Below are 26,331 nucleotides of genomic sequence, written 5' to 3' on the forward strand. Positions count from 1 at the left end.
TAACAGGTGTATCATATGTACCGCACATTTCCCCTAATCTGACATTTTTACCGTTGTAACCGGTTTCGGCAATATGGACGTTAAGGCTATGCCATAATATAGTTACGAATCTCGTACAGGCGGTGCAGGTCATTCTGCTATGCTCATGTCGTTCTCGATGGTATTGTCCGTGGGTTCCAACGCTACGGTTTCTTCGCTAATTTTGTTAGTTGACCCAGAAGCCTTGGCCTTCTTTTGAAATGTATCTTGTCCTGCCATTGTAATATCTTCCTCGAAAATTCGAAGACTAAGAGCACTACGTGGTATGACAACATGAGCCTCGGAATGGCTTCATGCAAACGCGGTCAAGACGTACCTTTTTGCCCGTTTGTCGAGCATCAGTGTTATTGACTTGTTAGACTTCCATATAGGAAGCACAAATTCGTGCGTCAGCCTATGTGAAAGCGTGAGCGGTGCTCTTAAAAGATGCACAAGACGAGGGAAAGCTTACGTCACGTTGTCCGCTTGCCCCGGCCGGAAGCGCACGATATAACATCTACTGCTAGCTAGAGCCGTTGATAGCGATTAGAGACTGAATTCAGAGATGTCGAATGTGCACACCTTTCGACTGCAGCAAGCTCTTGAAGGGAGCCGGGAAGCTCGTACACAGCGGGTAGTATGACTCCATCATGACCCTGAGCGTCGCGACGTCCGCCTGTAGTATCGCCTCGGGCTCGATGTGCGGTAGCACGACAGGCAGGCCTTCGCTAAGCACGCGGAACTGCATCTCCGCGCCTTCCCGCTTCGCACCGGCGCCCTCTTGCTTCGCGAACACCTTCGTGCCGCACGTCATGAGGCGCATGCGCGTGTAGTCGTTGTGTAACACAATCTGCTTGACGATGTCGTTCGTCATGTAGAGCGAGCGCACGGGCTCGCCGCCGGGGTTACGCACAAGGATGTTGGAGGCGGGGAAGTCGGGCTTGAGGCGCAGCTGCGAGCTGTATGGTCGGTCAGCACCGTCGGGTGCAGGAGAAACATGGAGACATACATGCATGTCTGGAGGAGCGGGTCGTCAGGGGAGACGAAGGTGTATGGGTTTTCGTTAAAGTGTGTCCCGCCTCCGTCAGACCCCTTGCCCTTGCCCTTTTTCCCTCTCTGCTGCTGCTTGAACTGCGCAGGATCTGTTGATGAAGCGGGCGGTTGCAACGCGACGCCTGTGGTTGTGGCGGGCTCTTCCAGAACCTCGTCATCCTCGGCCTGATCACCATCGTCTGTTTGTTGTACAACATCTGTCTCTGTCGGCGTCGAAGAGATATCGAGCTTGAATTTCTTCACGCCAGACGTCTCGAGTCCCTCCACGGCGTCCGCCTGTCGCTTTCCCTCGCTATAGACTAGATGTCAGAGAAAGCCATGAACGATTAGAAGCTGAGACACGCACGATGAGCGGCTGACATCAGACTTTGGCGGGACTTTCTGAAGGACCGCAATGAAGAAGCCGCCAGTGTCCTGAAGATGAGGGTAGATCCGGATGCTAGAGTGTACTGATCGTCAGGTACTACCACAGAACAGTAGAATGTGTTGGCTGACCATCGTGTCAAGTTCAGGCTGTCGACTTCGCTGGCTGATGGCGGCCAGTGAGACTCGAGCATCTTGCTTTCCGCGCGTTTGTCCTCTGGTAGAGACTTGACATAGTCATCGTACGTCACGAAATCTGTCGTGATGTTACGATCTACGGTTGGCGTCCAAGTCGTCAGACCGGGACGGTGTTTGAGACGAGGTAAGTGATTTGACATGTTAATGAGTTCGAAGCCTATTGGCCGTAAAGCAGTAAGACATCAGCTTCAGTAAATGTCAAACAGAAAACACGTTTATTCACCCGGAATAGACATCAAAGCGGTCGCAATGACAGCCTCGTTTTCCACCGGGTTCAGAGAGCAAGTAGAGTAAACAATGCGTCCGCCTTTCTTAAGCATTCGCATAGCTCGCTGGAGAATGCGGAGCTGAAGACTGGAATATCATGAGCATTCACCTATTGAATTTGTTGCAGCGTAGCTTACCAATGAAGACCATTGCCATCCATGGGCTGCCAGTGCTTCCAAATCCCGAGGTTCTTCCTTAATGTCCCATCCCCACTGCACGGCACGTCGCAGAGGATACGGTCGAACAGAAGCTGATACTGCTTTTTCGCTGCGACGCGTGGCTTCGTGCTCGATGGGAACGTCGTCTGCTCCGATGGGATTTTGATTGCGGGAAAGATGGATGCGTCATGATTCGTCACCATGAGTGCAGGAGAGGGAAGGCGGGCCGACTGGTGGATCAGCATGTGCGTCCGCTTGTGATCGCTGTCGTTGGCGATGAGGAGACCGGTGGGGTAGGATGATGAGGTGATTGAGTCGTGCGCGTGGAGGGCTTCAAGAAGTTGTGCCGTCTTCACTTGCGCTGATAAGTATAAACGGGAGTCTCGAGCACGAGCATCCTACCTTAGAGCCCGGGGCCGCACACATGTCAATGACCTAGAATTCCGTGTGAGTTCTTAGCTGCTATGCAAGGTGAACAGCACACACCCTATGATGGGGCTCGACCTCGAGATATAGCGGGGGCAGCATACTCACGGCTTCTTGACGGGAGACATTGCCCTACTAACACATGAGAAACGTGTCTATTCGCCATCAAAGTATACCAGGCATACCACTTCCGTCTCGAAGACAAGGAAATTGTGGAACTTCTTAAATTCCGGGGACTTGCGTAGCACTTTTTTGGGCACATCAAATTGCCAGGCCAGACCTTCGGGATACCTAGCCCTATATCAAGCTTTTGATATTCCTATGCAGTGTGGGCGACGCACCATGATAATTGTACAGGCGGCGAGACTGATTCTCCTTCGAAGACGACATCGGCGAGATGGGGGACGTATGTGTCCCTGATGGTGTCGTTCAGAAGCCTGGCCGCCCTGAGACGGTGTAGTGTAACTCAATGAAGTGCCTTGTCGTAAAAAGTGTTAGACATACTGTCGGCTTCCAGCAACACGGAATGTAGTCGGCAACGGTTTCCGCAAGGATTCCATGAACGGCTCCCACTCCTCGTCAGAGACGATCTTCTGTGCCTTGTAATACTTCTCAAAACGCTCATTGTGCATGTCATCGCTTTTTATTACGCTAGACCTGTATGCGTCGTCCGTGCGGTCTCCCATGTTTACATCGCCCCCGGTTGCTCTCCAGGCTCGTCCTCGGCGAGCTGCTTTCTGTTTTGGTGTTTAGTGACAAGGTGCGTGAGCAGCGGTATTATACCGACCTTGGTCCTAGTCATTTTGTTGTGCAAAGGGTAGGAGAGTTGAGGTCGAGTAACCGAGATAGCAGAGCCAGACGCGTCTCAGCATCAGAATATCATGAAATTCTTCGCGTCGGCTTCTGAGGGGCACGTGCTTGGACGCGCCCTAGAACGTGACGAGACGCGTCTAAGTGGCTGGCCCTCTCTTGAATCTTCCGACTTTACCTGACGTTGCCTCGCGCATATAAGGTGTGAAACTCTCATGTACAATACACAGACACAGGACCGACACCCAGATCTGACAATACACCATTGGACGAGGCTGGATGACGACTTGGCATCCTCACAGCACCTACTTGAAGCTGGTCGTCGGCTGTACAATGCAGCAACCGATATTGCAGTTTGGTATGAGCCAAAATACTCATCAGATACTGCGCAATTAAGTCAGCTCGGTCACTGATATTCAATTATATACTTACAAGTCGTTCTGTACAGGCAACCATGGGTCGTGCTTCGTGTATTCCAAGCCACCTCCCAGAGTTGCGTCAGATTCGTCATGGCATGGGCATATACACTATCCTGAGCTTAAAGAGTGGGGCGCTGCCGTTGATGAAGAAGAGCTCTTTCTAACCAGTGAACTGGAAGAGTTCGAAGACATTAGCGTTGATAGCGTATGGAAGGAAGGTTATCAGCCACCGCGCCTGCCGGCGCGAGATATTGCAGAGGATAACCATATAGTGAGACCGGCTCCGGCTGTCGAGACTGTAAAGAGGCGAGCGAGTACTGACTTGGGCAAGCCTCTTGTGGAGACCGAAGAACCTCCGAGGAAACGTCGACGGCTCGACGATGATAGCCTCTACACAGCGCTCCCTCAAGTGAGTATGGTGCACTTCTTGTATACCATGCCTCAACGCATTCACACTATGTAGCCACACTTCTTACCCTCGCCCTCCAAGCTGCGCTCATTGCAGACCCCTATTGTTGATTCCGCGGGCCTCAATGCGCCGAGGAAAACTCGGCCCATCTCGCCACACTCGGCTGGGTCTCTGAAAGATTACCTCGAGGACCCATATGCTCGAGCTGCGTGGATTGTCCCTGTGCGTGGATTCCTGCCATGGGACTGTTCCTCTGCTTGTATGCTCAGTACAAAAGTGGCGCAAGGCGAACCCGAACAACATAAAGACCAACAATTGCTATTGCCCTGTCCGCTTGGCGGTGGCTGTGACGACATGAACGTCGAAGGTAGATCTGATATAACATGGACCGCCGACGCGCTGGCCGCCTTCTGGAATTTTCTGCTCTCTCTTCGGTCGGCGTGTACGCTGGGGCCTCTGTCTCTGTCCTTCCACGCAGCATCCGCGTCCCACACTGGTCGGTCTGCGTCCTCGTTTCCCTCAGCTGGGCATGCCCAGGATACCCACTCGTCTGGCGCACACTCACGAAATACGGGAACTGCTACCGACGCACGACCGCACAACCTACTCTCCGTGGACCATATCAAGGTGTATCACGACGCGCCATACTCAACACAGATCAGGAACGTGCTCGCTGCGTGGCGGTACACGTATTCGTGCTCTCGCGGTGCAGCCGCCTCGGATTCAGCTCAGCTCAATGGATTGGACATAGATAACCACGATTCCAACACAATGCACTCCCCAGAGCGCGCGGTGGCTGGACATACCGGACGCATTCGTTTGTTCAAGGGTGCCAAGCTAGTGCTGGTGAATGAGAGGTCCAAGGGTATCTTGATCTCATGATCGACAATTGGCTTGGCTATCCCACCTGGTCCCAGGGCCCGCTGACTCAGACGAACACCTCATTTCAATGTTCGGTCAGTCTGACTACAGTGCGCAAGCACCCCTCGGCTCGGCCAAGACAAGGCGCAGTCGACCTTGACTAAGGAGCACCAAGTAAGACATCTGGGACCTAGCATCTCCTCTCTAAAGCCTCTTTGGCTAGCTTGTGAGCATGATATGGGAATTAACGCGGCTTGACCTGTGGTCTCCGGATGTGGCAACCCCCTTGCAGTACCTTAGGGCTTATCACCACCGCTGCTGCACCAGATTGGTCAGGTCTATCATGAATGCAGTAAGTCTTGTTAATATATCAATGTACATTCTCATTGACCAGATGAAAAATCAGATTAAGATGTACAGCATGTAGACGCTGCTAGGTTGCAAACGTCTCCTATTTTCGAGCTCGGTATGACTGTACCACTGGATGACACAGCTAGAGTGAGTAATTCATGACATATCTTACGAAGAGACTCCGGAAGGTGGTGTCGAACAGCCAGGGGTTTGGAATTACACGGTGGTAAACGATCTGTGAAGCACAGCTATGACGTCTCGAATTTGCAATTTGGGCATGATGACTTAACTCGAGGTCGACGCCACATCGCAAACTGACGTTTATATACCCCACGGACACAAACACACTACACCTTTCTACCCGGCCCTCCCCCTTTTAGCTTCGACGACCATAGACTCAAAATAACACCTAACGTAAGTCCCGCGTCGCCACAGCTGCGCGAACTGCGGATTGCTGCGCCTGGACCGCAGTCTGAACTGGGATGCCATAAATGGCAATTTGCCGAGATGCCGGCCGGGATTGTGGGACGATTGTGGCGGGGATCGTATGGGGGAAAAGGGCGGTGCATAGGGTTGGAAGTGTTCTTGTTTCACGAGGTGCAGGTCACTAGCTCATAGCCTGCGTGCTTGGCTGTTTTGCGTTTCGTCTTCCGCTTTCCTCGCTCGCTCTTGCAGGCAAGCCCTTCTCGCCGGCCTCAGTCCCGTGCATCCTCATCTCCGTCAGTGCCGACGTTGCCGGCTTGCAGTGCGGGTTCGCGCATCATTTCGGCCGTGGCTCCAGGCTGTGACGACTGCCTACGGACTTTTGGGATTTCCTGACCGCTCAAGGCGCAGCGCGCAGTGTCCTCTTGTCTTTGCACCCGTCATTCCAGCTTTCTCTTTCTCTCCTTCTGGACCGTCGCTCACTCGGCACGCTCAGCCTTTTAATCCGATACCCTAGTCACGCCAACTCACCGCCATAACAATGCATCTCATCCCCCTTTCCCTTGCAGTCTCATGTCTGCTGTCTCTCCTTCCCGACTCTCTGGCTGCGCCCGCTCCATATGTCATTTCAACCAAGTCTATCGGTCTCTCGCGCAGGGCGCCCCAACGTCGCAGCATGTCAGATCTAGGCGCGTCGCTCAGGAGACGGAAATTGGCGCTGGAGGCCAAGTATGGCATTGGACATGCGAAGAATAAGAAGCGGGCGAGCGGAATGAACTTGTGAGTTGCTATGCCTTATTTTACTTGTTCTTGTTGATCAGTTGCCACTCAGGATCACTAATGAAGATGCGGACTCAACGTGCGTTCGCGTTTATGTTTGAACCGTTCATATTTGACGTGTTCTATTCAGTTTCTTCGGCTCTCTTGCCGTGGGGACACCGCCTGTTTCATTTGATATCATCCTCGATACGGGTTCTTCGTAAGTATTTTTCATAACATAGCTGCAGGGAAATGTTCATGTGCTGCGCAGAGACTTGTGGCTCGCATCTGAGACCACCAGCGGCACCTCTGATATTCCCAATGGCATAACCACGTTCAATCCCTCCTCTTCCTCCACCTTCAAGGACCTCAACAAGACGTTCTCGATTACCTACGATTCGGGCGAGGCCGAGGGGACCCTCGCACAAGACACTGTACAAATGGCCGGCTTCAAAGTCACCTCGCAGACGTTCGCGACCGTGAACGAAGTGTCGAACAACGTGTTGTCCGCACCCGTGTCAGGTCTGATGGGTCTCGCATGGCAGCAGATCGCGTCCTCGGGCGCGACGCCGTTTTGGGAGGCCCTCGCGTCGTCGAATGATACGCTCACGCAGCCTCTGTTCGCGTTCCAGCTGACACGGTACAACAACGACTCGAGCGTGCAGACCCTGGAGCCCGGAGGCACGTTCACTATTGGCGCAACGAACGCGAGCTTGTTCACGGGCGACATTGACTACCAAGATATTCCTTCAGGCCAAGTCGGCTACTGGATACAGCAGCTGAGTGGTGAGTGATGCAATAGTCTTTGAGAAATTTGTGGAAGCCTAAACAATATTTTGATTGTTGCAGCCATCACAGTCCAAGGCAACTCTGTCACTTTGCCATCGGGCTCTTCGTCGTACGCCGCCATTGACACGGGCACGACGCTCGTTGGCGGGCCTCAGAGCGTGATTTCCGAGATTTACGCGCAGATTCCGGGCAGTGCGGCAGGTACAGGCGATCTCGAGGGGTACTACACGTACCCCTGCTCGAACACCGTGGAGGTAACGCTGAAGTTCGGATCAAGCTCGATAGCCTGGCCCATCTCGGCCGCGGACTTCGAGTTCACGTCAACAACCGACGGTCAGACGTGCATTGGCGCCTTCTTTGAGGTCGACAATTCGGGCACAACAGCGCCTCCGTGGATTGTCGGCGACACATTCCTCGTGAGTATCTTCCCTGCGCCAGTTCATACGTATCGATCGTGCTGATCTCTGCGTGCAGAAAAATGTGTACTCAGTTTTCAGCTACAACCCTCCTGCGGTCGGCTTCGCCCGACTCTCCGATACGGCCCTTGCCATGAACGGGAAGGCCGCTGCCGCACCTAGCCCGACTATCGGGTCTGTGGCTGCAGCCGTCAGCGCGACGAGTGTGAGCACCGGCACAGACCGCGTGTCTGGCGCTGCTGTGCCGTCTCTCAGTCGCCCTTGCATCTCGCTGATCAGCGTTTTTGCTGCTGCGATCATGGGCGCATTCCTGCTCTGATGTTGTCGCATCTCGCTTGGTTATTATAATGGTGGTGCTCATGACGGATACATGCTCGCCTTGATGGACGGACTGCGGTGGTGGAACCCAGACAATCGTAACTAATGCGTTCGATCTTCGCTGTGCTATCGTTGTCGTGCTGCGACTGCGTGGACATTGTAACATAGGGTAATGCTTGGTACGGGATTATTGGTTGTGCTTGAAGGACATTGAGTTAATCCCGTTCAAGGGGTTGTGTTTAGGAAGGTAACGTCAAAATATGACTGAGTGTCGAGTGCCTGAAGCAAATGGGCCATTAGGTTTGACTCACTTCGTGTAACTTGCGCTGTTAAAACCATCCCCATTTCATTTGGTCCCAAACGTGCGATTCGGCACTGCCTTGACATGCCGGGTTTGATTATCCACTGTATCCTGGTCCTTAGAGGTGAAGGTCGGAACGAAGCGAAGGCTACATTTGTGAGCATTTGTCGCGCCCTAAGAGCTTCCCTTTATGCAGCCTTCTTGATCTTGAGACTTGCCATAAAAGGAAGGTGTGTAACCCAATCTGGAAAGGTGTGATACTACTTACTTAGCGCTGAAGTACCGTCATCTCACTCTTCGACGTTCAAATTGGTACGTTGTGTGTTGATAGGTACCTGTTAGTGAAAACCCGACTTGCAGAAGCTCAGGCTTGCTGTGCGTACAGCTTGATGACGTAATCGTCGGATTCCATTCAAAACCGTCCTGTTTGAACCGGATCGTCAAGGACCAAGAACGTCCAACCCCGGTTTTCCGACGTGTCACTACCGAAGAGGTGGACTAACTGACGTCGCCGACGTTCAGTAAGCAAGCCAAGGCATGGACGAGCATAAACATTTGCTTCCGCGCGGAAACACCGTTTTGAGAGTCCTCTCCGCACTTTGGTCTTGCATCCTCGCGACAATGTCTGTCCGGCTTCGGAACTGCCACAGGCCGATTCCCGCAAACCCGCTATGCCATATATTCACGACAGCGCGACGTACAACACTTTCTCTCTCCTACATCCTCAACCCCCCATCAACATAAGCGCATCTTCGCTCAAGCATGAGTCACGTCAGCGGAACGCTCATGCCCACAGGCCTCTTACATTCGTCTCTTGGCGGGATGTACTTTGGCGTAATGATTCAATCAGTGTAGGTTGGCTTCGCCGGTTTCTGTATCTTGAGTTATTGAACTGCCGAGCAGGACATATGGAATGGCCACAACTCTGACCTTTCGCTACCTAAGAAGATATCAAGGTGACAGGAAGTCACTAAGAGCAACGGTGGGTGCAAATATACCGTCGGTTGTTATCAGCACTGACATGATGATTCTCCTGACAGACGTTCATCGCTTGGTAGTTCACGTCTGCAAAATCGGATGCGATCGCAACGAGGCTAATTGTATTATTGAACCCGCAGGGTACTCTGCACTTCTTGCCTAGCCGTTTCAATACACGCTCTCTATTTCTACACTATTTCGAATTACCCGAATTCCGCCGCGTTAGAAACAAGCCCATGGTAAGCACTGTCTACATCTTCCAAGCCGTTCGCTTTACTGATCATGCCCTTAGGAGTGTTTGCGTATGTTTGACACTAATCTGACATCCTACTACACCCATGCTGACTCCTCACTTCAGCTATTTTCTACGATAATAGTGTGTCAAATTTCACCCGTAATGGCGTGCCACTAACGAAGGGGCTAGGGCCTTGTTGTCAATCTCGTACGGCTGTAAGTTTGCTCATCGATCCAGCTTATGCGCTAGCTAAATGTCTATGATAGAATGTTTTTGGACCGCGTGCGCAGGCGTAAGTCCCACACTCGTCCACAATACGTTTTGCTAAAAGGACACGACGGCCTAGTGTACCGATCTAAACATGAGCTCAACTTGCTCCTCAAGGCATTATTAGTCTTAACTGTTTGTACAATTTACCTTAAGATATCACGGCACTGACGGTCTCTGCGCTTTAGGTAGCACTTATACTCGTGGATTTCGGTGGGCCATTTAGTTGACAGCACACAAATTTGTCTCACATTTACCCGCATCACAGCGGGAGGTCTCGGTATGTGACATCACGCTCGTTATAAGCCTGATCCTGCTGACGCTCTCCTGTAGTTATCACCGTACAATTGTACGTCCATGCCATAGATTTCGAGTTGGCGTTCCTCAGGCTCACTCGCAGTCTACAGGTTTATAGGTCTCAATCGTCCAGGAAGGCCCCCCGTTCGGGTATGTCAACGCGTTGAATCTAACTTCCGTGAGAGCGCTAATTCAGATCTGTTATTCGCTTGCAGCGCATTTGGATTGCTATGTTCGCGCTCGGCACTGCGGCAGATGTGCTGCTTGTGGCCATGCTTGTGGCCTGCTTGAATAATTCCAGGACAGGTATGCAACGGTATGTGCTTCCTGCAGTTTCGTCGCACGGTTCCATTTAAGGCATGCGCGGAAATTATAGGACAAACTCGGTGATAAACCTGCTCATCCTGTACTCTGTCAACACTGGTGCGTGCGCGATAGCTGCGGAATTTCATCTTTTATCAATGACTAATGTTACTTGCAGCTCTCTTCCCAACGTGAGTATTAAATATCGATCGTTCATGTCATATATCTCACAAGTCGCTCATGGCGCGCGATGCAGAGTTATTGGCATCGTCTGTTTAATAGTGGTGAGTGGTCCGCCATGCCGGCGAAATATCATCTCCTGACGATCGGGAAGTTTCTCGCAATGCCGAATTCGCTGCTTTACATACCCTTCTACATACAAATCGCCAATTGTAAGTCCTCTTTCAATGGTTACGTCAGGCGCTGCTCATAATTCTGCCATCAGTGTACCTAGTATCTCTCGTTGCATCGTGCGTTACCTTACGAATCCTAGGCAATATCCGATTGGCAACTCATTCATTTCCGTAACAGCCTCAATCATCGCGAAGTAGTTCTAGAGCAGATGAAGAAGCCGCTTACACTCGATTATTCTGCCTTCGGTCGCTGCGGGCGCGGAATACATCCGAGAACTGGCGACACGCCTACCGACTCCCAGTCATGGCTCTCGTTCCCGCGAGAGCTTCCTATCCAAACCGAGTCGAGCGCAGGGTGGACAGCGATTTACGCATCCACGAATACGACCTCGGTAAGTCTTCGCAGAGTAATATAACAGGATCACGCTGATGGATACCGTTTCAGACATCAAGCATGCCAATTACTCCATCGGAAAAGAGCACTTATGGCGATCAGTTATCATCTGTCGTCGAACTTGTGGTGGGTTATCTCTGTACCCTCCCGTCACACTCTTATAAACTCAATCCCAGGATATCGAGTCCGGTGATAGGCACGAGGAGCGATTGAAATAACAGAAGCTAGAATACATATAGAAATGTTGGACGCTATACGAGCACTTGTATGAGTACCTGTACCATAGCCCAAGCATAAGCATGCACATACATCCATGCCGTTGAACCGTATCGTACACATGATTGACAAAGTATGGAAGGAATGATGCGGCCGTTTTTGCGTGTCCATATCCGTACATGCATTTCGTGATTATTCCACGCGTCGTTCCTCAGTAAAAGTCTTCCATATCGGCCACCCCTTCACCGATGACGACGGCTCGCACACCGGTTGACCCACTTGCGTTTTCCTGCACCTCGTCGACACTCATCTCGACGTCTTCATTGCTACCCTCCTCCACACCCTCGGCGGCCTCGTCCAGGAAGTCGAGACACCCTCGTCCACATCCCCTCCACCTCACGGGCACGCCGTCCACGCCGTCCGCCGAGCCAATGTCCACGCCCGCGACAACACGTTCCCACGTGAAGCGCTCCTCCGCGTGCTGCACAAAGACAGGCACCCGTCCGCCCACCCACTCCCCTTGCGCTGTACGATGCAGAGGGGACGGGCATACGCCAATGCTGGGCGGCGTATCCTCATCGTCAATGGTGCTGTCCTGCAAGCCAGACACCGCAGGGTGCTCCGGCCTATGCACGGAGCCCGTCCCGTCTCTGCGCGCCTTTTTTGCGGGAGACGTCGTCGCCTGAGCCGGTTTCGCGACGGCAGCTGGGAGACACGCGCGTAGAACCTCCATGACCGACGTCGGGTACGCACCCGTGCCTGAGAGCGGGAGCGAGTAGTAGGCCTCGAGAACAGTCTGGGGACGCGCGTTGGAGTACGCCGGTGCGGCAGGCGCGAGGAGAACGCGATAGCAGAGCTCAGTCAGTGAGGGTACCGTGAACCGCACGTCCGTGCGCGAAACCTTTCTGCCGGCGGTGCCCTGCTTGACATGCTCTGTCGTCGCATCAGGGGACACTTCCTGGAAGTCATTAGGCTTCAGCCATGGATTGGGGCTCAGCGATAGCTCCATTAGATGCATGTCGAGCATCTCTGCTGGAAGCCAGCGCAGTCTGTTAGAACCCAGGTGTAGAATCCGAAGATTTGCCAACTGCACGATTTGCGGAGGTATGACTGACAATCTGTTTTGGCCTGCAAGACATACTATCAGCGGCTCTTCACACACATAGTGTATGGGCGCAACATTCATCATGAAACCTCCACATGACCATCGTATTTAGAAAGGGAAGATCATGGGCTGTCTGAGCTTCTGTGCTATGCTACTACTGCCTCCGCCAGAGAGCAACCCCAAAAGCATGGCGTTCATGTAGTGGATGACTTACGCAGTATTAGGCTGGCCGTCCTCGTGAGTTGGAATAGCTCGGCCGGAAGTGTCTTGAACAGATGACCACCAAGCCGTAGATGTAACGCCCCCAGTCCGGCTGGTGGCGGGGACGCCAGCCCGGCAGACGAAGCAGCCTTAACGAGCGACTGGCCTTGCTGCGACGATGCAGCACGATCGAGAAAAGGCCTAGAATGTTCAGAGAAAGCAGGCGCGGTCGTAGAGCGGATGAAAGGACGATCGCGATTGTAGGGTGGGGGCGTCCCGTTCTGCTGGTCATTCCGAGTGAGAACTACGAGGCTGGCAAGGTCCGCAATAGAAGGCGGAATATATGTAAGTTGTGTGGCGAGAAGTCCATAATTCCTGCCACGCAATGAAAGAGACCGTGAACATTCAGCGTATTCGACGTGCGAGTAGTAACGTACCCAATTTCGAAGTTACCATCTGCTCTGTCAATTGCCTGTGTGATCGCATTGTCCCATAAACTCAGCTCGAAGCTATGAGCGACGGATCCGGCAGGAGCAGCATGGGTAATGTTCACTGGTACTGCGTCCACTGACGTTGTTTCAACATCAGTCAGCGATCCCGTGGACTGCCGATGGAGCTTTCCGCTGTCTGAGCTCCCTAACGTCGATGTTGACGGGATGTTGCTCCTGGACGGCGTGCGCGAGTATGACTTCTCGGCACGGGCCGCCTTCCAACCACCCTTCGCAGACGCCGCAAACGGATGGACGATCTGGGACGACGTACGCGTGTACACATTATGTTTGCGCGTCGAGCTTACAGGGGAGCATGTGCTCCCAGACGCATGACTAGGCGACTGGTCGTCTCTGAAGATGTCGCAGCCCTCCCCATCGGAATGGTCGTGTGCACCGACACGGCTTGCCGTAGACTTTGTCCGGCCCCACCCCAATGTATCGTAGCGCTTCTCATACCTCGGAGGATGCTTCACGCCCTTGGTAGACCCTGCGTACGGGTGTGCGAGCCCTGGAGACTCGGGGGGTGTCGAGACGGGTCCGATGCTTGGGGACGACAGCGGGGACGAATCGGCTGCCCCTGGTGAGGGAGACGAGGGTGAGGAAGAGTCAGAAAGCATAAAATCGTTGTCAAGCTCCATGTCAGACATTACGAAGCGAAATATTGAAAGAAAGAGAGAAGAAAGGGAAGAAAGGGAATGGCTGCACACCCGGCGCACGCCTCGGCTACGCGATCGCCTCATGTGATCGCGTGCATCATTTCTCTCATGAATTCAAATTCGTCAAGGCATCGTCAAAACTCGTCAAATTCAATGTTCAACTTCTCGTATCCTTACTTCCTAACCTGACAATTCTCACAACATGACCGGAAAACTCGGGATACTCGCTCGCTTCTCTCTGTGTCTATTGCTAGCATTTGACTTGATGTCCAACACGAAGGCACATTCACATTTCCAACGGAGTTCTCTGACCACTCGCTCAGACTCCCAATGCCAACCGTTCCAAAGCAACTTGGGCCCCTCTAGTGTATCTAGCGATGGCAGTAAAGACTTTGTTGCAATAAGCCCGAGCGGCTCGTATAGTACTTCTGGGAGTGGACTGGAGCTCTATCTCAAGAAGCCAAAAGGAGCCATCACAACCAAGGACGGGGTGAACGACAAGATCGGTGACGGTGCCACTATCAACTCTACGTTCACCCTCCGGTCTGTCCATATGATTGCCTGAAGCGCGGGATTTCCTTGACATCCACTCACACTGGGGCGTGTCGTGACAAAACAACAGGTACGGGAAGGTCACGATCGCGATGTCTGGACCTGCAGTTTCAGGAGTGGTCACTGCAGCAATTCTCATTGGTGAGTTTCCAAATATGTACCGCTATATAAACATGTGAATCCATATCCTCATCTTAGCCGACCAAAACGATGAGATAGATGTTGAGCTTGTTGGCGGGGACCCCACGCACTGGCAGACTAATGTCTATGCTCCGAGTCCAGAAGACACGCAACCGCTCTGGGGCGCCTTCGGCGAGATTGAAGACTATCCTAACGGAGGAACTCTTGATGAGTATCATCAATATACAATTGACTGGAATGCGGAGCGCATCGTCTGGAGTGTCGATAGCACGGACGTACGCACTCTCAGGAAAGGTGGAGTTTGGTCAGCCCTACAAGGTCTCTTTGTTAACACACGCCTACACCGTTGCATAGATCAGACGCAGAAGAACGGTGCGCTTCATTTCCCCTCACACGCGACACGCATCCAACTCGGGATCTGGGACGCAAGCTCTCCCGCCGGAACCGCACAGTGGGCGAAGGGACCCATCGATTGGACTACGGCACCATCCAAAATGACGGCCAACTTCAAGAGCATCGTCGTGGAGTGCCCCTACTAAGAACGTCTTGTGCCTAGGCAACTACTCTGGACTTCAGGCAACCCCACCGGTGTCAGCTTCTGTGTTCGGTGTCAGCTGTATGGACCTCTGTCGTGTCCCCTGTCTTGTTGTGTCTCACCTACGTGTCTTACTGGCTTTTGTACCGAGATTCCCACCGTAAAAATGTATGGTGACTCTATGTGGCATAATAGAAACCAACATGTGCGATTGCATATGTTTTGGTTCGCCCGCCTTTAAGCAAAATCCACGTTGTCCAGCCGGCTATCAATTTTATTCGCTTGCAGCGTGCATTCCAGTCGCTCCCGCGACGTAAATAAGTACTTCTAAGAGACAATGCAAACGACCATGAGCGAAGAGATAGACACCATTATACAGTGAAATATCGGTATAATCACAAAATATCATGATTTAGTGACTGCCCAGCAGAAATGCCCACACCCTGCGGCACAGGGATGTCCGTGCATGGCTTGTCTGAGGGTCGGCACGTCGTTGTCCGTCAAATCGCCGCCGCTGGTCGTGCTTCCACCCATACCGTGGCTGTCGTCTGAGCTACCATCACTATCAATGCCAGTGGCGGATCTGCTCCTTGAAGGGGCACGTCCGCTCTTCTTCGGAACGGTTCCCAAGTCTGGGATTGAGATAGTGCTTAGGCGAGGGCGGCGGGACTCCGGCGGCTCAGGCCCAGCTAGCTCGACCAATGGTCGCCGCGTGTAGTAGTTACGGTAGCACTCCTGGTGGCCTCCGTGCATGCATACCGGACACTTGAAGAGGAGGGCTCGGACGGGCAGATGGCTACAGTCAAATATTCCCTGTATTAGTGTTGGAAGACACATTGCGCAAACGCACTGACCATATGGTACATGTAGTGATATTGTTTCGACAGGCGACGCAGTATGCGTAGCTTCCTGACGGCTTACCGGAGGGGTGCATTTGCGTCGCGGGCGCAAGGATGGGCTTGCGGCAGCGACTACAAGCCGTATAAATCACTGTCTGCAACTGAACACATGGTCAGACATCTTCTGAGTGCAATCGTCTCGTTCTGGGTTTCTCACTGTAGTTGTCGCACGGATTTCCTCCTCATCCACGAATTTACGCATGTAAGCTGCTGGCGTGTGCAAGCGCAGGCGGCTCAATATATCTGCAAAGTGTAGTCAGTAGCTCGTTCACATTTACTTCAGAGGCCAACCTATGTAACTCTGTATGAGTCGTAACCTCCGTTCTTTTGACACCTTCAATTGCTGGGGGGCTACAATCGCGAGGAATGCGCATAGCTGTACCCTGCCCTGGACGATATATCAACATAGAGACAGAAACATGATATCAGAATCACTGACTGTATCAGCGAAGGATTCGAAAGCTTCTCTAAGTGATGCCCATCCGAGCTCGCGATATCTAGACTCAGCGTCTCGTATGGCTTGACAGTACTCAACATCCACGACTGTGCCTCCGTCGAGGGGTGCAACCGCATCGTCGCTAACATAATGGTCCATATCAGGGAAGAATTCACTGGAAATTGCCTGAGATCTAACACGACGATGATGCGGAGATGCAACAGTGGGCGTTGACACCTTTCTCCGGACCTGTACGGTATCAACGCTCCGCACGATGTCGTTGTCGTCGAAATCTTGATCAACGTTGACCGCGGTCACCGTTTGGATGCTGCTATTTGAGTCCCGCCTGATGAACATTCTACGGGAGGAAGGGGATACGACCAAGGATGCGACTGTTGAGCTGCGACTGCGCGTTCTGCTCCGCGTTGTGCTCCGTTTGCCGCGCCTGCTTGCTGTGCGTCTGGATGATGAAAGGCCTGAGTCCGAGTCGCTTGTGGATGCTGGAGATGGGGAGTCCTCGTCCTCTTTCTCATCCTCTGTCCAGGAATGCGCATCGGCAACCTGTGAGAGCGGGCTCGGATGGGGCGTGTTCGCGCGTGAGTGAAGGTGTGACGGTGTGCGACCGTGGACCTCGTCTTCGTTTTCATTTTTGGTCTTCAATGCGTCGCCTGCGGTCGCCCCTTGGTTACCCTCACTGTCGGAGTCGGAGTCTTCGAGGGCACCATCTCCGACTCCCTTGTGACTGCCTCGGCTACGAGAACTGTCGGTGGGTGAGTCGCTGTGAGCACTATAAGTGCTCTGCGCGAAAGAGGATCTGCGAAGGGACGAGGGCATGCGCGGACGCATAAGCGGTGTCAGTCCGGCGTTCGACTCACGACGGGCAAGCAGCGTTGCTGGCAATTGAGGGAGAGCACTGGATGTATGATGGGGAGACGAGGTTGTGGAGGACGACGGCGTGAGTCTCTGCGGAGACTGCTTTGACGAACCGGGCCTATCATCACTGTTCTTGGACAGAGACCCGGGGCTTTTGTCCTTATGCTTGATGGTGGAATCGTGATTTGTGGACATGGACCGCTGTGGATGTGGCGTGATGGGCTGGATCGACGTTAGTGTAGGGATAGCAGCAGGTGCGGATATTGAGTGTGAAAGTGCAGGAGCAGCTTGGTGCACCGATGTCGGTGGTGGGGACGGAGGGACGAGGTCTGTGAGCAAATTTTCGAGGAGGAACCACGTCTGAGCTGCTTCTATTTTCCCTGCATCCATGGACGCCTATCCAGTCCGATAAAATTTATTATTTATAACACAACCTGCATGAAGTCAGACTTGCCTTGGCATTGTGCGCACAAATATTCGTCTTGGTGTTACCTTCATAGATGTACTCCCGCGCGAGCTTGACAAAGGCGTCCAAGTCGTCACAATCACCATAAACAACGGTACCCATATTCTGAGACACAGGGACGAAGGGGCTGTCTCCAGGCTTTTTCGCGCTGCCCTGCCAGCCCTGCATGGTCGCTGCGCTTTCGGAATCGCTAGGGCGGGATAGAATTGTCAGTTTGCCGTTCTGGGAGCACGCCGTGTAAGCACATACAGGTCATCGTAAGGTATTTCCCACCGCCTCGGTCGGTCGGTCACGAACGCAAGCGATCCCGCCGCGTCCCATGTGGCCGCGACGCGGGGGATAGCGTCTAGCGGCTTGTGCGAGTAGCGTAGGTCCAGCTGGGAGAACGCACCGGTGGAGTGCTGCGCCCACATTGCGTGAGAGTCGGCGAACGCTACGTCTAGAAGAGAGCACATAAACTACCCTCATTCACACAGTGAACAGGACGAACCAGTTACTCCGCCCTCTCCGACAGCGTCGTTGACCGACCACTTGGCGATGTACCCTCTGCGGACATCCCATATTTCGACTGGGTCGTTGACATTTGACGATCCGGCCTGGGACCCGTCTTCGATGCTGTTGATGCTCTGTATGATGTTGAGGGATGTTGCGCCTAATAGAGGGCTGGACATGGCGCTAAATAACCCTGGAGCACTACCAACTGCAGTAGATGGGCTTGCGGTGGGATTGTGCATGTCTGTGGTGGAGCCGAGATCAGTGTTTGAGACGATGGCCAGCTCACAGTCATATCCGGGTCGCCAAGCCACACGCCGCACGGGGTAGGATGTTCTCAGCGTGTATGCTGGCTGGTGATGAATGTGATAACGTCCAGGAGGCGTTGTCAAGTCCCACACCTGTGCGACCAAGTAAGCATCGTCACGCAACGCCAAGGAAGCGGGGTGATAGAATGACCTTCACGCATCGGTCCAGCCCTCCGCTCGCAAGCCATCCCAAGCCTGCACCATCCCCTTCCCTGGCACCAGAGCCTTTCGACACACCGCCTGACCCGGGGATGATATCGTCCAGCAGCCCCAGTGCCGACCCGGAACTGCTGTACCAAGAATTTGGCGTGCTTTGCTGGGCGGGTGAAGGGGAAGCGGACGTCGAGGACCAGTCAAGCGCGAGAATGGGCCCCGAATGGGCGGCAGGTATGCGGTCTAATTGTCCTCGCTGCCCTACGTTGAGATCCCACCTAGGATATCATTAGTAAACGCAGTGCGAGTATATCATGCGTGTACCAGCCTGTATATGCTACCGTTTTCGAGAGCGGTGATGGCATGCAGAGGCTGCCAGGCTACTGGGGATAGTACGACCGCTCGCACGGGGGATGGATGTCGGATCCACATGATGGATTTTGAGAGGTCACGCAGATCCTGTGTAATTGCCAAGCAGATGTGCCGCTCGTCAGATGCAATGGCAACGCAACAATGACGATGACAGCTAAGACGCACCCAGACGCGTAAATCACCGTCAGCAGAGCCAGTGAGGCAATAGTACGTGAGTATTGGAGAATAGGCGAGGGCGTGAATGGAACGAGAATGGTCTCGTGTTCTGCGTTCTATGGGCGTAGAATATTCAGCGGTCTGGTTATCTAATCCCAAACCACATGCGACAGGGTGTCCCCATGGAAGATGAAACCCATAAGAACCAGCTCTCACCGTATTTTGACGGTCCGGACTTGTTCAAATCCCACATGATGAGTTCACCATTACGCGCACTCGTCAATATTTTATTGCTGAATGCTTGGAAAGGACTACAGTTACATACATAATAGTAGAATGGAGAACCTGACGCACTGTTATGACCCCATACTACATCGGTGCTTGCGCTCTCCACATGCAGCCCACTCCCATCCCAGAAGTTGCGGGATGCTTCGACGCGATATCCGCCTCTTCCAGTTGCATGTTTGTGTTCCGCGGGATGCGCAGAACCCACAGTTGACGGCGCGGCGAAGCGTAGAATCCGGAGTGCTATTACAGTGCATCAAAGCGACTGTCGGAACGAGGCAGAAAACCGGATGCGCGTACATTCTCTTCCGGCGACGACGCATCTGCTTTCATCTTCGCCCTTCGCTATCGCACCACCTCCCCTGGATGTCGCGCGCGATAGGCGAACATGTCGCGTCGGACCCTTGGGGCCATGCGTACGGGAATCGGAATACGCATCCGGCGGGACGGTGAGCAGCGAAGCTGGGCCGATGTGCTGTATAGATGGACGCTGAGAGACCGATGGAGTTGCTAGAGGCATGTTGACAGGGTAAAAGCCGCGTATATCTTGCTAACGCGACGTATGCACGTCCATTACCACAGGCACCTGCCCGAAGTGAGCTTGAAGGTGTGCTGAAACAATAATCTGCTTCTGTGGGATCAAGAGACCACGACTAGACTCGAGATTATCAGCTGGACAATGTTCACCTAGCGCATATTGCTACTCACTGAGCTCGACTTTGCATGAAAATGGACTGGAGCAAGCGGTAATAAGGCACGTAACAGATTGACGTTACGGTCGAACCAATCTCTGACAAACCGCCTCCCGCGCGCGTGCCGTATTTGGCTCACCTGCCTATCTTGGCGGCTGCTGGCACCTCTCATGTCCCGTCGCTGATGTTGCTTAGCACAACCGTTCGCGCTTTTTTTTGCCTTATGGTAATCTGTATTTTTGAAACCCCACCCGAATCTCAGAGCACAGGCATACTACATCTATGTTGGGACTTGGGACTGTGACGAGCGCATGCCATCGTATTTGGCATTGCTTGTAATACCTCGCAGACTTTGCGCCAGCTTTTTGTACGTTCCTTATGAGCTGAGACGTACACGATATATCTTTGTCGATCGTTCTCGCTTAGGTCTCAGATAGACTTCAACATTTCATCCATATCTTGCTCACATTGGCCATCGGACCTATAGCTGTTGATACTCGGACTCACGTCTCTTAGGCCAGGTAGCCCACATAGCATCCTATTTTCCGTATTATAGCCAAGTTTATCAAGACTTAAGCAAGCTATGCCTGAATGTCCGAGTAGAGTAGGGTTGCTGAGATCATATAGTGCGGCGTGCCATATCTTATGAGTTAGATCCTATTGACTGAGCTGCATAGCCTGTCCATTGGAACAATGTCACACCATGATCTGGTGCATGCTTTCAATAATATCTGCTATATCATTGTTTATTAGCTCTGCTGCACTTGCCACTGTTGAGGTTCAGCCGCCTTCAATCGCCGGTTACTAGGATAGGCAAGTAAGCCAAACAGGGCACGCGCTGGGTGGTACAAGCTGAAGGTATGTTCTCACACTGCATTTGCTCACAAACTAGTAGAACCGGCTATGCGAGACAAGATCGAGGCGCGCTTTATTCGGAGCACATACATGTAAAGATTGACCTTCTCGCTCAAAAGATTAGATTTAAATCAGATTACAAGTGAATAGCGCATATTGATCTTACCAAAGAAGAGATTGAATGAAACCCAAGGAAAGATTGAATGAAACAATAGGATACTGATTACATAATCAAATCACCTCGATCTTGATTAAATTTTTCTTCCATATTGGGCGCCAGAATACCGATCAGGCGGATCCACTGTTCATACATTGTCATTCAACCTTTTGTATCAGGTCAAAAGGTTAATCAATAATGCATGCATTGAGCAGTGTTGAACAGGAAACACTTGTTCAGGGTAGGTGTGTACATATCAGGCACACAATGGCGAGTGTGCGCGGACGATCTACTTCTGCCAACAACATAAAGAAGTAATATCCATCAATACCTCGCCTTATATGTACAAATGGACGATCTCGAATGTAACTGCATGAGACAGTGTGAAATCGACGAACTAATCACGGGAGAACTTGACTAGCTCACAAAAACTTTCGTAGGCGTAACATGCAGAAATTCTATGTCAACGGAGACCTTTACTACTTGAAGTGCTGTAACTGAGTCATTCTACTTGTCGCCAGCCATTCTGCGTTGCCGGAGCTAGCCGAGCGGACATCGAAACGTATGTCGCGCTCCAGGGTAGTGAGTTTCGCTAGGGGGGTGCAGATAATCCACTCGCGACTACCTACACCCACCACGAAGGACGCAAAATTTTTATCGGCGCCGTAAGACTAGCGTCATTCATCTGCTTTTTTGTGGGGGACACGGGGCCAACAGCCACACACTGACAGCTCCGCGTCGCCTTCTGGCGGTTACCTACTTTCCCCCCGCCCTGTCATTATCAAATCTCGCCAGCTATGTCGGCCTGGCGTCCTCCGTGGTGTAGCCACACATAGTGTCACCCACAGCTAAACCGTCTGAAACCGAGATGTATTGTCTGCAAGGCCCATACACTCGGCGACCAGCCAGACACGTTCCTTGTGACACCATGCCAAGGCCATGGAATTTATCGAAGCAGGTCGAAACGACGAAATGACAACTCACGATTGAACAGAGATGCATTCGCGATCTATAGTTTGTTGCAGACTCGGAGATCCTGGAGCCAATCTATCGTTCGCGGGCGTCTGCCAGAAGTAGCGGGAGAAACAGCCCAGTCATTCACGGACTGTCTCCGGAGGCCTAGGCTGTCGCCATCCGTTGTAGCAATGGTGTATTTTTGAAGTGGACTTCATGCACTAACCAGCATTTAGTGATCCGCATGAGACGAGGATAAGCGGCTAGCGTACAGGACGACTTACCTGTAAGTCCTCAAACGTATGTGGCATACTGTTTCTGTAGCATCATTCCTGATTGCTGGTCGGTCTCAACACTCCTGCCCTGTGGTAGCCCTCTTACTTGGTCATGGTCGCCGGAGAACAGAGAGTTCAAATGCTCCATACCTGCAAACATCAGTGTGCAGGGTTTATGAAGAGCCTTCGTGCGGAGGGACATCTTAGCTCATCCGATGCCTGCGTGTAATCTGTGGCTCAGACCGGCCAGCTGAAATTGATGGTGACCTAGAGCCGGATTGGTCGCCTTCTACAGGAGATGCACTGACCGCAAAGTCCACCCATCACATAATAGCGCCAGAGACGAGCATAGAGGACTCGGAGGTATCAAAGGCATTCGGATAGTGAAAGCCACTCAACAGATCCTGTTGATTTGAATATCCTGCGGAAAGGTGTGTTGCCGTCACGGTCTTGCTGCCCAGATGACGTCGAGCGTGCTCACCTAGCTCTGAGCGCAAGACCCGGAGTTGTGTAGGCTACGACAGAGGCCAATTATAACTCATATTCCGGACGAGAGAAAGTCAAGATGGTTTGCGGTCTTGAGCACGCCTAGAAGACTGGTCAGTGCATGCCGTTGCGTACCATCTCGCTTACCTCGATCTAAATGCAAGGCCGCAGGCGAGGATGGCATGATGTCAATATGCATGGACAATCAGTTTCTTTGGCGAAACAACCCGGTGCCTTTAAGAGATATTCAAGCTCGCATCGAATAGGGCATCTCGACCGAGTGGTTGCCCATAATCACCTGAACATGTCCTGCCTAGAAGTGCGCGTCACCAATTGATGAGTCCGTCCAGCAGAGTCTTCTCCCATGGATGCTAGCGGACGTCGATGCAGGAACATGTGGAAGGTGTGCGACGAACATACACTGTTGCAGTAAGTGTGAGAAGTGACATTTCGGGTACTCGCCCGTTCTGATCTTCGGTTGAGTCTCAGTTCGCTTTCACCGCTTCCACGTGGACTTTGCCATCGTATCGCCGTTGTGCGCGAGAATTCGAGCGGCCTCTGCTCTCTCCCGTGGACAAGTCACCCAGCCGACAATGTTCTAGCGCGTGACGGCACCTAGACTAAACCTTCCTCTCCTCCGACGTCCGCGCTTCCTCGAAATCCATCTCATCATCGTCCCGTAGGGCTGGGTCCGCCGAACCCTTTCTCGCCCGCTTAAGCTCTCCAGAGTTCCCAGCGATTCAGAGTATCATTCTACACCGCGGATCGCTCTCAAGAGTGGCTCCACATGTTCCACTCCATGGACGATGAGCACGATAGGAAGGTGACCGACAGCTGTGCGTTTTGGTAGACGGGTTTCTATGAGCTGACGGCATCGGGCCATTTGCCCGCTGAAAGCACGACGTGTCTAGCAATGGTAGTAAACCTCTCCGGAAAACGAGTCGCCGTACTTGGAGAGCACGGTATGGAAGGGCTGGTCCTGCCAGCTGGCAAGCGTTATACCTCGTGTGTTTGGGTAGGTTTACCCAGTTGACAGTTCGCCCCCAAGACGTGATTCCGATAGACAATGTCACGCCTAAGTCCAAAGCCTCTTTCTGCCTATCCTACCAGTTCTCCTGCCTTTAGTAGATTAAATTCAGAATCAATCACGCCCTCAAAGAAGACGTGATCCAGCCCGAATTAGCGCGAATACAACACCTTCGTACAATGGATGAACATTTGCAGATACGTTGCGTAATCGTACACGGCACTGATAAACTACGCGTAACTCTCATTTGTCGGTCTCTACAGGAACATGCTAATGGGTACGTGAATGTTGGTTGGTCAAGTCCATACCATGCATTTGCCTCTTGTCTTTGTCTAGCGGACATTCAGGAAGTACTGTCACTCTCATCGCCTTCTACCCCTGTATTGCCATCGCCATCGTTATGGTTAGCCGGCGCATTGTGTGCGCCGTTCATTGAGGTTGGCTCGGTTTGTCCAAGGCACGTATGACAGCGGCCCTGTCGGACCTCCATCACGAGTGCCTGGTCGGGGAGGATTCTGAGTACAGGCCAATAAGTACTGTCGGTGTTGCAGTTGGCTACCACACCTACATCGCAGTGCACTGCTGCATGCAGTCGTGCTCGGTCGGGTTGTGGAGCCTGCTCAGCCTACACGTCCACTGGTTGCAGTCGATCTGTGCGCATGCACACCCATCATTCGTGTTCGGTGCACGCCATGTTTGGTAATGTCATGTGTCGTACGCGTGTTCAGCGAGCAGAGAACTTACATAGTGCCGCTGGTCCGGAACCTGGTGCGAACACGCATACTCTATGTGGGTGACGAGGTGATAGCACATCTCCCTGGTGCTACGGAGTAGGCGCAGATAACAGTGCAAGTCTCGCGGAGGGGTCGTTCGTGCAGGAATGGCGACGAGTATGGACGCGTTGGCGCGTTTATATCGCGTCAAAGAACGCGGTCCTGGACATGCAGGGACACCGGCGACCTTCTAGCAAAATGGCAGCGCGGGGCGAGGCGTGTCGCAATTTCGCGGGGGATTTGGAGGCCAGCGGGACGTGTCAATGTCTTCGGGCAGGCTACATTGGGGCTTACGGTGGCTGCACCTGCCGCCGGAGTTACATTGATAGCCTGCACCATCCAACCGCAATCGTCAGAAAACGAGGTGCGCAATCGGAGATCTATCGAATATAGGCTATGACGATATCATCATACCTCATACAGCCTGCCCGAAAATCCATAATGCGACATTCAGATTAAGGTGGAATCTCGCGACCTCGGTGCGGAGCACTATTGTATAGGAAGCGAGGGATACGAACGTCAGCGCTCCGAGAACGGATATTCTTGGCGAGAGCATTCAGGTCTCAGACGTCGGTGGGCCGCGTGATGGCAGCTGAAGGGAGATAACCGTGGAAACCCTTGGAAACAGACCGTGCATGTCGCTGGATAACAGTGGGACCTCAGGCAGCATGCACAGGTCAAATAACGTTGCGGATTCGGACAGTATAGACGGTGAAGAGCCAAGTACCGGGAACAAGGCTGTTACAAAAGAAAATGATTCGTGTCGTATAGGTGCATGGGCGGCACGAGCCATTCAGACCGACTGTTCGAGCCTTGGGTCGAGAGCGTGTGCGACAGGCGGACGCCCCGCGTTCGTCCCCAGAAGAGAATGCTTACTACTATCACCTCAGCTGCAGATGTCAAGCGCACGGAGACAGTGGTGATTCTCCGGCGGGCCCGGGTAACTACGGCGCGACAATGAGTATGATTCTTGAATAAACTGCACAATATGGACGAAATGGACTCAGAAGCTGGTCATTCGAAGGATGTACGACTCAGGGTACGAGATATCGCCGAACTACGTAGACATCTGACAAAGCCAATGGTCGCCTTCAACCATGCTTCTGCGAAAAGAGACTCAGAGGCTCGCAATGAAATCGATAACAGAGCTGCAGAAGCAGTGATGTGCCAGTCACTGACTATTGATGGTAAATGACTTGAATGGCGGTGACTTTACCCACGGTCTGAGGTCTTTGCCCACAGTCAGGTGCGATTTCCACTCTTGGAAACAGGCAGATGGCTGCAGTCACTGTCATCCGTGTCCGTATATAGTTAGTAACGTAGACTAGCATCTGGCGATCCTGAGATATCATAAGAGGAAATATGACCTCGACCACCGTTGTGTTAGAGGACCCTCGGAGTCATGACTTTCCCAGGGTCAGTGGCAAGTCAGTGGCAAGTCAGCGGTCAGTGACTATGCCGGATGACTATAGACACTGACCGCACATCACTGTGCAGAAGGCAAATGCGACACTGAGGCGGGAGAAGGAAGGATTGAAGTCCGCGATTCAATATGGCTTAGCATTTACAAGGATGATTATATCAGCAAAAAGGCAGATAATCCCAAATC

General features: G+C 52.6%; 8 protein-coding genes across 8 annotated transcripts; 4 read left to right on the plus strand and 4 right to left on the minus strand.

Moving 5' to 3' along the window:
• Positions 1 to 330: 330 nt before the first annotated feature.
• Positions 331 to 3,115, minus strand: POSPLADRAFT_1138690 (hypothetical protein; the record flags this gene model as incomplete). The annotated part of the gene is made up of 13 exons (XM_024484937.1): positions 331 to 433; positions 491 to 545; positions 601 to 977; positions 1,028 to 1,236; positions 1,450 to 1,510; positions 1,567 to 1,789; positions 1,856 to 1,986; positions 2,037 to 2,407; positions 2,460 to 2,492; positions 2,544 to 2,615; positions 2,669 to 2,774; positions 2,825 to 2,929; positions 2,988 to 3,115. 13 exons carry the CDS (start codon positions 3,113 to 3,115, stop codon positions 331 to 333), a joined length of 1,974 nt encoding a protein of 657 aa, XP_024340641.1.
• Positions 3,116 to 3,626: 511 nt separating this feature from the next.
• Positions 3,627 to 5,003, plus strand: POSPLADRAFT_1045025 (hypothetical protein; the record flags this gene model as incomplete). The annotated part of the gene is made up of 3 exons (XM_024478662.1): positions 3,627 to 3,651; positions 3,742 to 4,121; positions 4,176 to 5,003. The coding sequence occupies 3 exons, from the start codon at positions 3,627 to 3,629 to the stop codon at positions 5,001 to 5,003; spliced, it is 1,233 nt and encodes a 410-aa protein (XP_024340642.1).
• Positions 5,004 to 6,432: 1,429 nt separating this feature from the next.
• On the plus strand, positions 6,433 to 8,039 carry POSPLADRAFT_1054482 (hypothetical protein; the record flags this gene model as incomplete). Its single annotated transcript, XM_024480521.1, has 6 exons — positions 6,433 to 6,536; positions 6,589 to 6,615; positions 6,667 to 6,735; positions 6,787 to 7,301; positions 7,365 to 7,720; positions 7,779 to 8,039. The coding sequence occupies 6 exons, from the start codon at positions 6,433 to 6,435 to the stop codon at positions 8,037 to 8,039; spliced, it is 1,332 nt and encodes a 443-aa protein (XP_024340643.1).
• Positions 8,040 to 9,101: 1,062 nt separating this feature from the next.
• On the plus strand, positions 9,102 to 11,384 carry POSPLADRAFT_1054483 (hypothetical protein; the record flags this gene model as incomplete). Its single annotated transcript, XM_024480522.1, has 22 exons — positions 9,102 to 9,190; positions 9,243 to 9,321; positions 9,380 to 9,393; positions 9,458 to 9,556; positions 9,610 to 9,619; positions 9,676 to 9,693; positions 9,742 to 9,767; positions 9,819 to 9,844; positions 9,899 to 9,954; positions 10,008 to 10,032; positions 10,088 to 10,099; positions 10,153 to 10,168; positions 10,227 to 10,266; positions 10,332 to 10,422; positions 10,474 to 10,539; positions 10,598 to 10,610; positions 10,676 to 10,703; positions 10,754 to 10,811; positions 10,865 to 10,889; positions 10,951 to 11,164; positions 11,218 to 11,292; positions 11,343 to 11,384. The coding sequence occupies 22 exons, from the start codon at positions 9,102 to 9,104 to the stop codon at positions 11,382 to 11,384; spliced, it is 1,122 nt and encodes a 373-aa protein (XP_024340644.1).
• A 209-nt stretch (positions 11,385 to 11,593) lies between these two features.
• On the minus strand, positions 11,594 to 13,796 carry POSPLADRAFT_1032383 (hypothetical protein; the record flags this gene model as incomplete). The annotated part of the gene is made up of 4 exons (XM_024476853.1): positions 11,594 to 12,510; positions 12,702 to 13,063; positions 13,126 to 13,436; positions 13,485 to 13,796. The coding sequence occupies 4 exons, from the start codon at positions 13,794 to 13,796 to the stop codon at positions 11,594 to 11,596; spliced, it is 1,902 nt and encodes a 633-aa protein (XP_024340645.1).
• A 241-nt stretch (positions 13,797 to 14,037) lies between these two features.
• Positions 14,038 to 15,067, plus strand: POSPLADRAFT_1045027 (glycoside hydrolase family 16 protein; the record flags this gene model as incomplete). The annotated part of the gene is made up of 3 exons (XM_024478663.1): positions 14,038 to 14,378; positions 14,458 to 14,528; positions 14,586 to 15,067. The coding sequence occupies 3 exons, from the start codon at positions 14,038 to 14,040 to the stop codon at positions 15,065 to 15,067; spliced, it is 894 nt and encodes a 297-aa protein (XP_024340646.1).
• A 401-nt stretch (positions 15,068 to 15,468) lies between these two features.
• POSPLADRAFT_1138306 (hypothetical protein) lies at positions 15,469 to 20,023 on the minus strand (the record flags this gene model as incomplete). The annotated part of the gene is made up of 13 exons (XM_024484889.1): positions 15,469 to 15,859; positions 15,985 to 16,034; positions 16,120 to 16,205; positions 16,254 to 16,350; positions 16,402 to 17,651; positions 17,743 to 17,927; positions 17,987 to 18,176; positions 18,228 to 18,630; positions 18,689 to 18,968; positions 19,228 to 19,327; positions 19,435 to 19,518; positions 19,573 to 19,746; positions 19,804 to 20,023. The coding sequence occupies 13 exons, from the start codon at positions 20,021 to 20,023 to the stop codon at positions 15,469 to 15,471; spliced, it is 3,510 nt and encodes a 1,169-aa protein (XP_024340647.1).
• Positions 20,024 to 24,513: 4,490 nt separating this feature from the next.
• POSPLADRAFT_1137107 (hypothetical protein) lies at positions 24,514 to 24,762 on the minus strand (the record flags this gene model as incomplete). Its single annotated transcript, XM_024484758.1, has 2 exons — positions 24,514 to 24,600; positions 24,694 to 24,762. 2 exons carry the CDS (start codon positions 24,760 to 24,762, stop codon positions 24,514 to 24,516), a joined length of 156 nt encoding a protein of 51 aa, XP_024340648.1.
• Between the last annotated feature and the right edge of the window lie 1,569 nt (positions 24,763 to 26,331).

Source organism: Postia placenta (assembly GCF_002117355.1).
Source record: "Postia placenta MAD-698-R-SB12 unplaced genomic scaffold POSPLAscaffold_4, whole genome shotgun sequence".
In the NCBI taxonomy this organism is placed as follows: Eukaryota; Fungi; Basidiomycota; class Agaricomycetes; order Polyporales; family Adustoporiaceae; genus Rhodonia; species Rhodonia placenta.